At 40.4% G+C, this 14,349-nt stretch overlaps 1 protein-coding gene across 6 annotated transcripts in view; it reads right to left on the reverse strand.

Moving 5' to 3' along the window:
• LOC128653800 (CYFIP-related Rac1 interactor A) overlaps positions 1 to 14,349 on the reverse strand; it is a 200,658-nt gene that overhangs the window by 70,111 nt on the left and 116,198 nt on the right. For all 6 annotated transcript variants that reach the window (XM_053707311.1, XM_053707313.1, XM_053707312.1 and 3 more), the window contains 2 exons: positions 11,963 to 12,084; positions 94 to 199 (listed from right to left, as the gene is read on the reverse strand). In XM_053707311.1, the coding sequence (XP_053563286.1) occupies positions 94 to 199; positions 11,963 to 12,084 (228 nt within the window). The remainder of the gene's footprint in view (positions 1 to 93; positions 200 to 11,962; positions 12,085 to 14,349) is intronic.

Below are 14,349 nucleotides of genomic sequence, written 5' to 3' on the forward strand. Positions count from 1 at the left end.
TTTATTTATATTACAAAATGTATTTAACAATGATGAGTCAAACAAGGAAACATGCATCAGGTTTGCATATGATACCAACAAATGGATAGTTACCGAGCCGGAGAGAGAATTCATAGAAACGCTTTAACTTGGCTACCAGAGGACACACAGCACGCCAGGCTTCCTCCTGAAGGTGTAAATCCAGTGGGTTTTGGATCGCCTGAAAGAAAAACATCATTTAAAATAAACTTAATTTACAACTACACAAAAGAACAGCGTTTATACTATCAGATGAATTGCCATCTTGTTCTTTAACTGACATTTATAACTTATTGGGTATAGGGATTTCCCACCCTCTTGGAGAAGTCAGAAAATTAGACTTTAAAACAGTATAAATATATAGTTCTACCACATTCTATTCTGCCAGCATATGAAGTGGCATTTACTATTGATTGGGTCCAAAGCTAAGTTTTTCTTGTTGAGAAGGTGAACAAAAAAAAATCTGGTTTTGCAGAAATTATTGTGGAATAGAAGAAGGCAGGTGAGAGCTTACTAAATAAATGGGATTGTAAGAAAGACATAACTGTCAGGCCGTCATATATGTAGATTGTGCACCATGGCAGCAAACCTAAGTGAAAAGGGCACCAGAGACCAGCATAGTGTATAGACAATGAGAGAAAATCTCTTGAACAACATTAGATGTCTCTCTCCAAGCCATGCATGAAGTGAAGGAGGAGACAAGGAGAAAGTGAGAATGGATCAAGAAATAACTAACTGGGAATTATTTGTTTGGATTTTCTACCTTCTGCCTAGGGAATACCTACACCAAAGTAGTTATGTCACACATGTGTTGTGAAGATTGAAAGTGACAGAAAAATAACTTTATGCTTACTGACAAACCAATATCTGCATGGAATTCAGTACATTTAGGTTATTAATTAGGCATCCCCTTGGGGAAGACAGAAGCAGCTAATTAGTTGCCTTTATTCTTTTTCTCACCCTACCATTTTGTAAGATAGCCAAGACTTGGCAGAAGAACAGAAAGGAACATAGCTCCACAGAGGATAAAGGAGTCTGGTAAGTGTAAATCTAATTTTCCCTTATATTTACAGCACATTAATTTTTTCTTTCCTTATCTAGTACCCTTCTATCCTCTTCGCTTTGCCTCTCCTTCTGTTATTTTCCATCTTCCCTCTAACTTCCTCAATCCATCCTATTTCCATTCCCTCTATTAATCAATTTTCCTCTTTTCTTACCCTACAATTATTACTAATATTTATCTTAACTAAAAATTCTCTTTCTATATTGTCTAACTTTTCCATTCTTCTCTTCCTCTTATGCTAGAATGATTACCGCAACTTCAGAACTGTGGTTAAATATTTAAAAAAAAACTAAAAGTTGCACAAAACACATCAAAAATACATTACAAAGTATAGTTATACTCATAACACTAATAAAAATTATTCACAAAAATATTGCACTCAAAAGTTTTAAGGGCTCAAAATATGAGGTCTCAGGTGTTAGAAGAAGAAAAAAGTCAGGCAAAGATACATACATATATACGTGTCTAAATATGTATATGTATGTACTGTATATATATAATCGTATGCAAAAGTTTAGGCACCCCTGACAATTTCCATGATTTTCATTTATAAATAATTGGGTGTTTGGATCAGCAATTTCATTTTAATCTATCAAATAATTGAAGGACACAGTAATATTTCAGTAGTGAAATGAGGATTATTGGATTAACAGAAAATGTGGAATAGGCATCAAAACAAAATTAGACAGGTGCATAATTTTGGGCACCCCAACAAAAATATTGCATCAATATTTAGTAGAGCCTCCTTTAGCAGAAATATCAGCCTCTAGACGCTTCCTTTAGCCTGTAATGAGTGTCTAGATTCTGGATGAAGGTATAAAAATTTGGACCATTCCTCCTTGCTAAAAATCTCCAGTTCAGTTAGGTTTGATGGTTGCCGAGCATGGACAGCCCGCTTCAAATCACCCACAGATTTTCAATGATATTCAGGTCTGGGGACTGGGATGGCCATTCCAAAACATTGTACTTGTTCCTCTGCATAAATGCCAGAGTAGATTTTGAGCAGTGTTTTGGGTCGTTGTTTTGTTGAAATATCCAGCCCCGACGTAACTTCAGCTTTGTGACTGATTCCTCAACATTATTCTCAAGTATCTGCTGATATTGAGTGGAATCCATGCGACCCTCAACTTTAACAAGATTCCCAGTACTGGCACTGGCCACACAGCCCTACAGCATGATGGAACATCCCCACAATTTTACTGTGGGTAGCAAGTGTTTGTCTTGGAACGCTGTGTTCTTTTGCCGCCATGCATAATTGTTATGACCAAATAACTCCATCTTTGTTTCATCGGTCTACAGCACCTTCTTCCAAAATGAAGCTGACTTGTCCAAATGTGCGTTTGCCTACCTCAAGCGACTCTGTTTGTGGCGTGTGTGCAGAAAAGGCTTCTTACGCATCACTCTCCCATACAACTTCTCCTTGTGCAGTGTGCTGAATTGTTGAACGATGCACAGTGACACCATCTGCAGCAAGATGATGTTGTAGGTCTTTTGAGGTGGTCTGTGGGCTTTTTTTTTACTGTTCTCACCATCCTTTGACTTTGCCTCTCCGATATTTTACTTGGTCTGCCACTTCTGGCCTTAACAAGAACTGTGCCTGCAGTCTTCCATTTCCTCACTATGTTCCTCATAGTGGACACTGACAGCTTAAATCTCTGCAATAGCTTTTTTGTAGCCTTCCCCTAAACCATAATGTTGAACAATCTTTGTTTTCAGGTCATTTGAGAGTTGTTTTGAGGCCCCCATGTTGCAACTCTTCAGAGGAGAGTCAAAGAGAACAACAACTTGCAATTGGCCACCTTAAATACCTTTCCTCATGATTGTATGCACCTGTCTATGAAGTTCAAGGCTTAATGGGCTCACCAAACCAATTGTGCGTTCCAATTAATCAGTGCTAGGTAGTTACAGGTATTCAAATCAACAAAAACATAAATTATGCTTACCTGATAATTTTTTTTTCTTCTGACGGGAAGAGTCCACTGCTGCATTCATTACTTTTGGGAAATTCAGAACCTGGCCACCAGGAGGAGGCAAAGACACCCCAGCCAAAGGCTTAAATATCTCCCCCACTTCCCTCATCCCCCAGTCATTCTGCCAAGGGAACAATATAAGATAAAACAGAATAGAGGGGCGCCTCATGTGTGGTATCATCTATTAATTAACAACGAGTCACAGAACTATTGCCAAATGGGTACTCACAAATTTGGAGAGCACACTTATGTGCTGGTAGGGGCGGGCTGCAGAATTAGAAAGGTGTGACAGCTCACCCACTTGAAGGCGCTCTTGGCGTAAGATGGTTGTGCTATAAGGGAGACAAGAAATACGGGCACCACATGTGCAGACTATTAATGGTACAACCACAACAGATTCCTTAATGTGGAGGGTACTCACATATTCCCAGAGCACACCAATGTGCTTGTAAAAGCAGGCTGCAGATTGGTAGAGGTGTAGCAGCTCACCCAAACTCTAGGTATCTTGATATTTGTATGATAATGTGCTCCCTCAGGTGCTGGGCTGGTCTCTCATAGGTGAACAATGGCAGATGGTGGGTAGAAATGAATCCACTCAAAGGATAAAAGATATATCCAAATTTATTTAAAAAAGCATAAAAGTTTAAAAACAACAGCACAATAATTGCTGATGAGAGTGGATAACAGGGTGTCCAATAATGATTTTTTTTTTTATTATGATTTTTTATGCCTGATGAAACGGTCTGTGAACCGTGAAACGCGTTGCATTATTGGGTGATTATTGGACACCCTGTTATCCACCCTCATCAGCAATTATTGTGCTGTTGTTTTTAAACTTTTATGCTTTTTTAAATAAATTTGGATATATCTTTTATCCTTTGAGTGGATTCATTTCTACCCACCATCTGCCATTGTTCACCTATGAGAGACCAGCCCAGCACCTGAGGGAACACATTATCATACAAATATCAGGATACCTAGAGTTTGGGTGAGCTGCCACACCTCTACCAATCTACAGCCTGCTTCTACAAGCACATTGGTGTGCTCTGGGAATATGTGAGTACCCTCCACATTAAGGAATCTGTTGTGGTTGTACCATTAATAGTCTGCACATGTGGTGCCCGTATTTCTTGTCTCCCTTATAGCACCACCATCTTACGCCAAGAGCGCCTTCAAGTGGGTTAGCTGTCACACCTTTCTAATTCTGCAGCCCGCCCCTACCAGCACATAAGTGTGCTCTCCAAATTTGTGAGTACCCATTTGGCAATAGTTCTGTGACTCGTTGTTAATTAATAGATGATACCACACATGAGGCGCCCCTCCATTCTGTTTTATCTTATATAGTACCACCTGGACCATCCAGTGAGGAGGAGGCAGCCGCTACAGCAATCGTTATCCTTTGAAGAACGTATAAAGGACTGTCTAATTTTTTACAATTGCAAGTGTATTTTCACTACAGTATCTAAGAATTTACTGTTTTCTGCCTTTATTGTGTATATACTCATCTATGATAGCTTAACATTGCCCCATCATATATACTTTTGTTCTAGATTAATGATTATACTGCATCTTGAGCGCCCCCTTCAGTGATTAGGTTTTTACAGTATAGTTGCCAAGGGAACAAGTAACATTAGGAGAAATGTCAGGGTGAAAAAAGGTGCCAGAAGAACAAAAACTACCCCACCTCATAGATAAAAACACGGGCGGGAGCTGTGGACTCTTCCCATCAGAAGAAAGAAAATGATCAGGTAAGCATAATTTATGTTTTTCTTCTTAAACAGGAAGAGTCCACAGCTGCATTCACTACTTTTGGGAAAACAATACCCAAGCTAGAGGACACTGAATGCAAACAACTGGTGGGTACAAAAGGCGGCCCCTTCGAAAGGCACCACAGCCTGAAATTACCCAACACCCTATAAAAATATAGAGGACACAAAAACCCGAAACCCAGGTAACTGCACATTAGTTACACAGCCAGCAAAGCCGAACTAGAGACCACACAGTCCCAGAGTCCGTCGAGCCCAAACAGCCTCCGAGGAGTCAGTCCCTTGGGACGCTACTCCCATGAAGGTACCCGGCCATAAGACAAGGACCGCTATCCACCCCTAAAAAGGAGAACAGATTCTCAGGAAAAATCCAAAGGATCATTCCACACGGCTCAACAAACATAGAAAAACCCAAGGTTGTCTTACGATAGTAGCACCCAGGGAGACAAACTTCCTAGAAACACAAGGACTGATAAGAAAAAAAAGATCCATAACCAGGGAAACACGTCCCAAAAAGGACTTGAAGGACACCCTCATATCCCTGATCCAGTCACATACCCTACGGTACTCCAGAAAAACAAGAGTTCCCTGTTGCCTCGTATCAGATCGAAACCTGCAGGCTAGGCCAGCAGAGACAGCAGCAATAGGATAACTATCCCAGCAGTTAGGAAAGAGCTCTCCAAGAGAACACCAAACCATCTGAACAGGAACTCTCAATGACCAGCTTCCAGGTAGGAAAGCAGACTCAACCATGGCGAAATTCAAACCACCGAAAGGCATTTTAAAGCCTGCTAGCACACATTCAAAGTGCAATAGCTGTAGCTGGATTCAAACAGCTAACCTTCCAAATGCTCACATCCTTCTGAAAACCGGGCTCCAATGAGCGTCCCCTCCCAGTACCAAATGCCAGTAGAAAAGAGGAGGACATCAAAAGTCCTCCCACCAAAGGGAGAGGACCGACTCTTGAAGAAAACGTTCAACACTTCATAGATAACTGATCCCTGAGCTTCCCTCCAGGATAATGATCCCTACCCAAAGGCTAATCAAAGACCGAAGACAAGAGTCCCAGAACTCTGGAAGAGAAAGGAAGGGTCAACGAGGAACAAAGCCCCCGGGTAGACCTCTGACCACTACTACAAATAATACAAACAGCATGCTACCGTGATTCAGGATAGACATTGTGCACGGGTATGAGACCCCCTACTGCTGTCTTCCCCAAAAAAGGAACACTTCTCAAGGGAAGAGGGCCCTCAGATCCCCAACATCTATATATCAGAATCCAACATTTAGCAGGAGCCCCAACAGGGTTCAAACCCTTGGCCTTCCGCTGCTGGAATGGTGGAACCAGTCACTACATCGCATCTCCATTTCTAGGATTCTGAAAACGCAAGAAGGGAAGGGACCCTTACAAGGCAGGAAAAACAAGGACCCATAGGTCACCATATAAAGCTGCTTTAGGCAAGGATATTTGTAGGACTTGCATTATGAAGAGTACATAGCCATAGCTGGAATTGAACTCCTGACCTTCAGCTTTCAGGAAACATAGTTTACCACTGAGCCATTGTGGGATACAATCAGATACTAAGGTAACTCATAACCAGGAGAAACCAACCCCAGCTCTAGAGAGAAGGGAATGAAAACAATGGAAAACCACCCTACCATAGAGGCGAGACCCATTGGCCATATCGCCAACCCAGTTGAAAGACACCTGAAGTCTACAGGAACAACAAATGCGCCAGCAGACCAGTAGGGACCCATCAGAAAGACCTAGAGCCTAAGCCAAAGGCAGATAGGCATCTCCCATGAAAAACAGATCCCTACCCCCCTCTGAGAGAGGCACACAGGACCCCAAACACCTAAGGTGAGACCGAACCATCCACACCCATCTAGGGAGAGACCTGGACTTAGGCCAGGGTCCTCGAAAAATGTAATCGATCAAAGGAACTAACTTCCAGAGGAACCCTAAGCTGCCTACTATGATTAGGAGCGCACCATCTAAAGTCTGTAGACTTGGCGATCTAGCAACAGCCTGAAACCCAAGAATCTGAAAGAGCTCCTGAACAGTTTAAGAATTCGGCACTAAGTGCACTTGGATCGCAAGGAAATCTCGTATACAAGCGTTAACACGTGTTACACACACTGGCAAGGTAGCACCAACACCCGAAGGTGAATGAGAACCCTGGAACTTGCTTGCTTTACCAAAGAGTTAGACGTAAGGCACCCTCCACGAAGCCCAAATGGAACATTTAGGATAAATGGTCAACTACCTGACCCCAGAAGGGCGATAGTCTGTAACCGACCTCGACTCTTCACTGTTAAGCCCCAAGGCTAGAGTTGCAACGAGGACACAGAAACACCCGAACGTTGAGACCGTGGTCAGACCAAGGGTATAATATGGAAGAGACAACAGCTAGAGATCCTTGCAGGATCGATCTTCCAAAAAGAAAACTCCATAAAAGCTGGAGCCAAGCAGGTCCACACAGAAGGCAGGGAACCCCTGCACACCACCTCTTAGAGTAACACACCTCTGAGCAGAGGAAGAAGGACATGCCCGAGCTTCCAGACCAGATGATCCACCCAAGGCGGAAAGGAAGGAGACTCCGCCACCGTAAGGAAAATTTTAATAGGCTAAATAGTCAGCATCCGTATGAACTTTGAGTGAAGCCGCAAATAGTTTGCCACTCGGAACACCAGACCACATAGGTCACTCACATCTCCCAACTCCAAAGGGACCTGAAGAACCATGATGATGTCTGCAGAAAATAGATCCGTATCCCAGGCGAGTAGCCCGAAACAGCCAACCTTAGATCGGTACTTACAACCCTCCAGTCAGAGGGGTTGTATTTAAACAGTAGGCTTCATACTTCCGAGCCCATAAAAATAGGCCAAGTGACATTCAGAATCCGACAGGCTTAAATCAGCACCACGAAGGTGACATGAACCCAGGTAACAGCCGAAAAGCATCCGACCAGTACCTGCCTGAAGGACACTTCAGAACTGCCCAAGGTCCAAGAGAATTCGACCCGAAGGATCGATAAATGAACTAGAAAACATAATTCTATTATTCAAAAAGTGAGCAACTTCCGAGGATGTGCCCACGCAACCACAAATCGCAAGTATCGGTTCCAGAGAAGAACGTTCTCAAAAACAAAAATCTAACAGACATGGACTTAAGAAAAAACAAATTAAACACATCCGTCCGGATCAAAAATAAAATGAAGGCAGCACCCATCGGGTGAACGCCAAAGGTGAATGAGAACGCCAATGGGACCAGCTGATCAGAGGTCCCATTCACCCAAGCTCAGAACTGGAACCGAAACATAAAGAAAAAATAAAATGGAGATGTTAAGGAGATTGGCTTCATCCCCAAATGTCATTCCAATTTGCCATCCAGAATCTAAGGGCTCGGATCCCTCGGCCCACTCAGACTGGGATCCTCCAACATTGCCAAAACATGTCTTTAAAGAACACGAAGATGTGCCAGCCTATAACGGAAGGCAAAATCATCCCTCGCCGGATCAACAAAAGACCCTGGCCCCGAGGTTGGGGCCCCTGAAGCCTTAGAGGCTGGCGCTTCCCCAGAAGGCTGAACTGAATCAGGCAATTTCACTCCCAACGGGCCCTGGTTAACAGAACACGGACAGTATCTTAGAAGTATTTTACTTGGAAGATATAAATGAGTCAACGCCATAGAAATCGTTATGTGGAACCATGCCGTAACCTATGGAGGAAACAAGCCACCCTCTGGAGAAGGAGTAAAGGCCATAGGGACACTTGCTTGCGTAGCCGAGAAAGGGTCTGGGGCATGCGCCTCACGGGACACGGAAACTTTGGAGGCGGATGGCTGATTCGGGAGAAGAGAGTACTCTAGAACGGCAATCGGAACATAACTGATGGGCATTGATTACCCGGGCCATTTCATATTCATCACAAGACGCATTCTCCGTATCGGAGACATTCGTGTCTAACATATCAGAATCCTCCATAATTTTAGGATTACAGAAATGACAAAAACTAACTGGCACCCTTTTTACACCCCCAATGGCTGGGGCACTCACCACCTCCTGTGAACCAGACAACTCACGAGCCAGACTCTCTCTGTCGCACACAGTCAGCATACGGAAGTGAGAAACAACATAACCGCACCCGTCACGAGGTGCACTGTGCCAGTCACCAAAAGGGCATGCAATCTCAAGAGATTGCGTCACTGAGATAAGGCCGTTATGTTCCGAAAGGCAGAGAGCCTAGGTATTGCTACACATTAGCAGATAGAACCACATAGCAAACATGATTAAAGTCCCCCCTGTTCAATAACCCCCATCAGGAGATATTAACCCATGATTCCTTATTAAGATAAAAGGAGTCCCACTGGGACCCTACCTTGTTTCGTTAACATTACATTCACATATCGAAATAAAATGAAACGATCTTACCGGAATCTATGCCGGGAAACAGGAACACAGCCCTTAAAGTGTGACAGATAGTAGCCTCGCTTCTGACATGGACTTGAGTGAATAAAGGTAGGCAGCGAAACTCATCAATGCTGATTACCAAGGAGCTGTTATTATGAGTCGGGATGGGTTCACAGGAAAACTCTCCCTGCATCTCCGGACTCTAACTTTTATCCATACTCTCACTGAGAGGCTGATAGGATTACTTAAAACTCCAGTCCCATAGCTTTGAGTACTACCCTCCATAAGAGACTCTTCTCTGCCAACCGCCTGTGATGAGAGGCAAAGAATGACTAGGGGATGAGGGAAATGGGGGATATTTAAGCCTTTGGCTGGGTGTCTTTGCCTCCTCCTGGTGGCCAGGTTCTGTATTTCCCAAAAGTAATGAATGCAGCTGTGGACTCTTCCCGTTTAAGAAGAAAATGACAAGGGTGCCCAAATTTATGCACCTGTCTAATTTCGTTTTGATGCATATTGCACATTTTCTGTTAAACCAATAAACCTAATTTCACTACTGAAATATAACTGTGTCCTTCAGTTATTTTATAGATCAAAATAAAATTGCTGATCCTAACACCCAATTATTTCTAAATGAAAATCATGGAAATTGTCAGGGGTGCCTAAACGTTTGCATACAAGTGTATATGTTTGTATATATATATATATATATATATATATATATATATATATATATATAGACATCAAACATACACATATAAAGACATAAATACATATGTATACATATATAGACATATAAATAAGTGCAGTTAAGTAGATGAAAACATGTAAAAACATATTTGTGCAATATTCATATTTAATAAAGTGTTACTGTATATTTACTGTAAATATTTCACATTCCAATGTTCTGCACATAAGAGAATATGTTCTAAGTATTTATAAACATATATTCCTATATATCTGTATATATCTATACATATATATAATTATATATTATTATTATTATTATTATTATTATACTTTATTTATGAAGCACCAACATATTCCGTAGCGCTGTCCATGGATACAATTCATTTACATAAAACAATACAATACAAGACAAGAGACAGGACAACATTTACAAACACATACAGGAGGGATTGAGGGCCCTTTTCCTGTGGGAACTTACAATCTAGGTATATATATATATATATATATATATATATATATACTGTATATATTTAACAAAAAAAACATCAGATATACAGGTATATAGAAATATTTATTTATAAATAAACAGAACATATTTTCCCATGTGAAGAACATTGGAATGTGAAATATTCATATTTTTATGTCGAGTTAGCACATGAGAATATGCGATCAGGTTTGCACGAGAGTGGGTTTTTCCCCCCACTTTTTTTCTCCATTGACTACTATGGTGCAATACAAAAAGTTTAGCTTTTTCTGCTTGTCGGGTTAGCTCATGAGCGATAGCAGTTGAATTTTAATTCATAATATAATCGCAACCCAACCCAATGCATGCAAAAAGTTTACTTCTAGAGCAATTAACGCTCAAGAATCTTGGTTGTGTGTTTGTGTGTGGGCAGGGGCGGGGTTGGGTAAAACCCCTTATACGGAATATTTTCTCCTGGCTTGGTGTGTACAAGTAGGCAAATGAAGACATGAGCATGGAAGCAATAGTGACAGTACTAGGTGGGTACTGTGAGGTGCACTATTTTAAAAATCTAAACCTTAAAAGGGCAGTAAAGTCAAAATGAAACTTTTATGATTCAGAGCAAGCATGCAATTTTAAACAACTTTACAACTTATTATTAGTTATTTGTAGAGCGCCAACAGATTCCACAGCACTACAGACTAAGGTCTAATATGCAAGGTAACATTTATGGGTGATAAAGGGATAGAGGGCCCTACCGATAGTTTCACTGTTGTAAATCAGGTCTCATGAAAGTGATCTACAAAGCAGCTAGTCTCGTAGACTTACATGCTATGGGGAATCAATGGGATAACTAAAGGAGGAGAGGAACTAAGATAAGAAAATGTTAGTGTATATTATATGCACCCCAGAACAGTAAAGTCTTTAAGGAGTGCTTGAAAGTTTAAAAATAAGGGGAGATTCTTGTGGAGCGAGCAAGGCAGAGAGTTGGGACCAGTCTGGAGAAGTCCTGTAGATGGGAATGTGAGGTGGTAACAAGAAAGCTGGAGAGAGAAGTAGGTCATGACCAGAGCGAAGGGACGGGAGGGAGAGTATCTGGCGATGAGGTTGGAGACATAGGGTGGAGCAGTGTTATTGAGAGCTTTGAAAGTTAGAGTCAGGATGTTGTGTTTTATTCTGGAAGTTAGAGGAAGCCATGGAAGGGACTGACAGAAAGGTACAGTAGATGAGGAGCGACGTGTAAGGAAGATCAGCTTAGCAGAAGCATTTATTATGGATTGTAAGGGAGACAGACGGCAGCTAGGGAGGCAGGAGAGGATGGAGTTACTTATATTATCATTTTTTTTTACTTCACTGTCCCTTTAAAGGTTGACAGAAATGCTTCTAAAGGTATTTGAAATTAACTACTGTACATTTGTAAGGATTGGCTAACTGTGCTGTGAAAGAAAAAATAAATGACTGAGTTTCCCTTAGTGGAAAGAAAACCCTCCACCTTTAGCAAATGTAACCAACTGGTTGTGCAAGTTTGTGAATGTACAGCAGCAAAATAGTGTGTACACTGCCAACTCTGAGTGTGTACTCACCTGTCTTATCTCCTGCCCGGCCCCCCTGTATGACTGCAGCTCAGCCAACACTCCCTGGGCCTCCTCCAGTACAGAGTTCACCTGATTCCAAATGACTGTCTCTGCCTCTGTGGGCTGAGCATCTGTAGGAACCAATCACAACAAGACAATCAGAGAGTGTATAATCACAAAAAAAACCTACAAGGTTGCCAGGTGTACCAGTGTTTTACCGTGTTGTCACATTTAACATACGTTGTTAAAGTAATGGAATAAAGTTTGAATTAGTAACTGAATCACTGGAACATTTTAATGCGTTAAAGGGTGTTCATCAATTAATACAAAATGCTGAGTCACATGTGAAAGGTAACCATGGATATGTGTTTGAGTGTGCAAGCCATCCGCCCTTGTGAAATGTATTATATGGTGTGTGTTCTATTGATGCATCGGTTGTGTGAATTTCTAATCAAGTGTGCAGATATACTGTACGTAGCAAGAGCTCAGTGTTTGAAAGATAAAATTAAACTTTCATAATAGAGATATAGCACTCAATTTTTAAATACCTGTCCTGTATTTTAAAATGTACTTTGTTCTCTAGGTATTCTTCATTGAATTGTATTCCTACATGTCTTGAGCATTACAAATGTAAATTTTTTATATATTGTTGGAAACAGTTACCCTATATTGCTCTACAAGGTATAACATTGTTAAAAACAATGTTACAAATATTGCTGCCCTATAGTGATCATGACACTTACCCACTCATAAGCCTATCTAGGTATGCTATTCAATAATGATACCTAGAGAACAAAGTATATTTGATAATAAAAATAAATTGGAAAATTGTTTAAAAATTGTGAGTTCTATCTGAATTATGAAAGTTTAATTTGACTGTCATGTCAAATAAGTGTGCAAATAAGCAAAAATGTGTTAGGAGTCAACAAGTCAGTAAACATGTGCTTGGGGTGTTTTATATATATATATATATATATATATATATATATATATATATATATACATATATACTGTGTATATATATATATATATATATATATATACACACACTGTATATATACAGTATATATATATATATATATATAAAGAATCAGCTTGTAAATTATCTTGTGTGGTGCCATTGAAATATGCATTAAAACAATCATATAGTTGTTATCTATTTGTGTATCCTTATTTGTAGGGAGGCATTCATCGGCAGATCACATTGGAGCTGTGGTTTATATGAAATAGATTTAATCAATCCAGATAAACATATCTTAGTGTGTCACACTATCATGTGTTTCTTTACTGTACGGCTGAATTCAAGTGTCATTAAATATTTCACTAGAAAATAAATATTGAAATGATTTGATGGGCTAGTTAAACAATTGGGTTAGGGTATATGTACTCTTCAAAAGATCCACTGAGGAAGTCCAGTAGTAAGAGCATTTAACATTAGACTCCGTATTAAAGGGACAGTCAACCTAAAAATCCTGCTAAGTGATATATATAAAGTGTAAATCAATCATTTCGTACAAATGTAGCCAAGTTTTGTGATCTTTATTGTTTGCAAGTAAAAGCACTTACTGTTCGTGCCGCTGCCGTTTAAAAATGTCCGTTTGGCCCCTCCCCTATTTCATCATCGCCTACATCATCATCTTCATGGAATAGCAGTCTCTTTTAGATCCTCCTCGTAACCTTCTTTAGCGCATGCGCAATGCGCCTATTATACTAAAGGGGGGACGTTTGTAACAGTGTAATCACTGTGTAGTGTATATTTAGTTGAGTCAGGCAGTTTGCAGCATATTTAAGAACAGAATCTGAGCTATTTTTTGCAAAATAAATAATCTATATTGTAAATTTGTAATGTGTTTACATTTCAGTTTTTAGTTTCAAGTATTACTGAACCAATCCAGCCTTTCATAGATGAAGTAGAACAGGCAACACAAGTAATTGTATTGTGTAATAATGTTTTTTTAATTTAACATTTTACAGGGAGAATAAATGGTGTCCCTTAAAGGTTACTTAGCATAAATTCCCATTTTTCCTTGGTGCCACTGTGAGATAGGAAAAGTTTTATGAAATACACCTGTTTTTTTTTCTTTAGTTAAAGCTAAGATCAACGCATCAGAGTAAGTGCTCTGTGCGCAACAACCATTTAGCTGCCCTTTTTACTGTCAGCTGCATCTGCATGAACAGCCAATCAGTGCTGAGTTGGCACTTTGCTTTATTGTGATCTTTCTATAACTTTATGATAAAGTGACTGTGCCAGATGTGTGCTTCCTTGTAAGTCTTGAGACTAGCATCCTGATTGGATATTTAAAATTCCATCAACGGGATATGGCGTGAACAGTAAGTGCTTTTACTTGCAAACGATAAAGATCACAAAACTGGGCTACATTTGTACATAATGATCG

This window comes from Bombina bombina, chromosome 3 (genome assembly GCF_027579735.1).
Source record: "Bombina bombina isolate aBomBom1 chromosome 3, aBomBom1.pri, whole genome shotgun sequence".
In the NCBI taxonomy this organism is placed as follows: domain Eukaryota; kingdom Metazoa; phylum Chordata; class Amphibia; order Anura; family Bombinatoridae; genus Bombina; species Bombina bombina.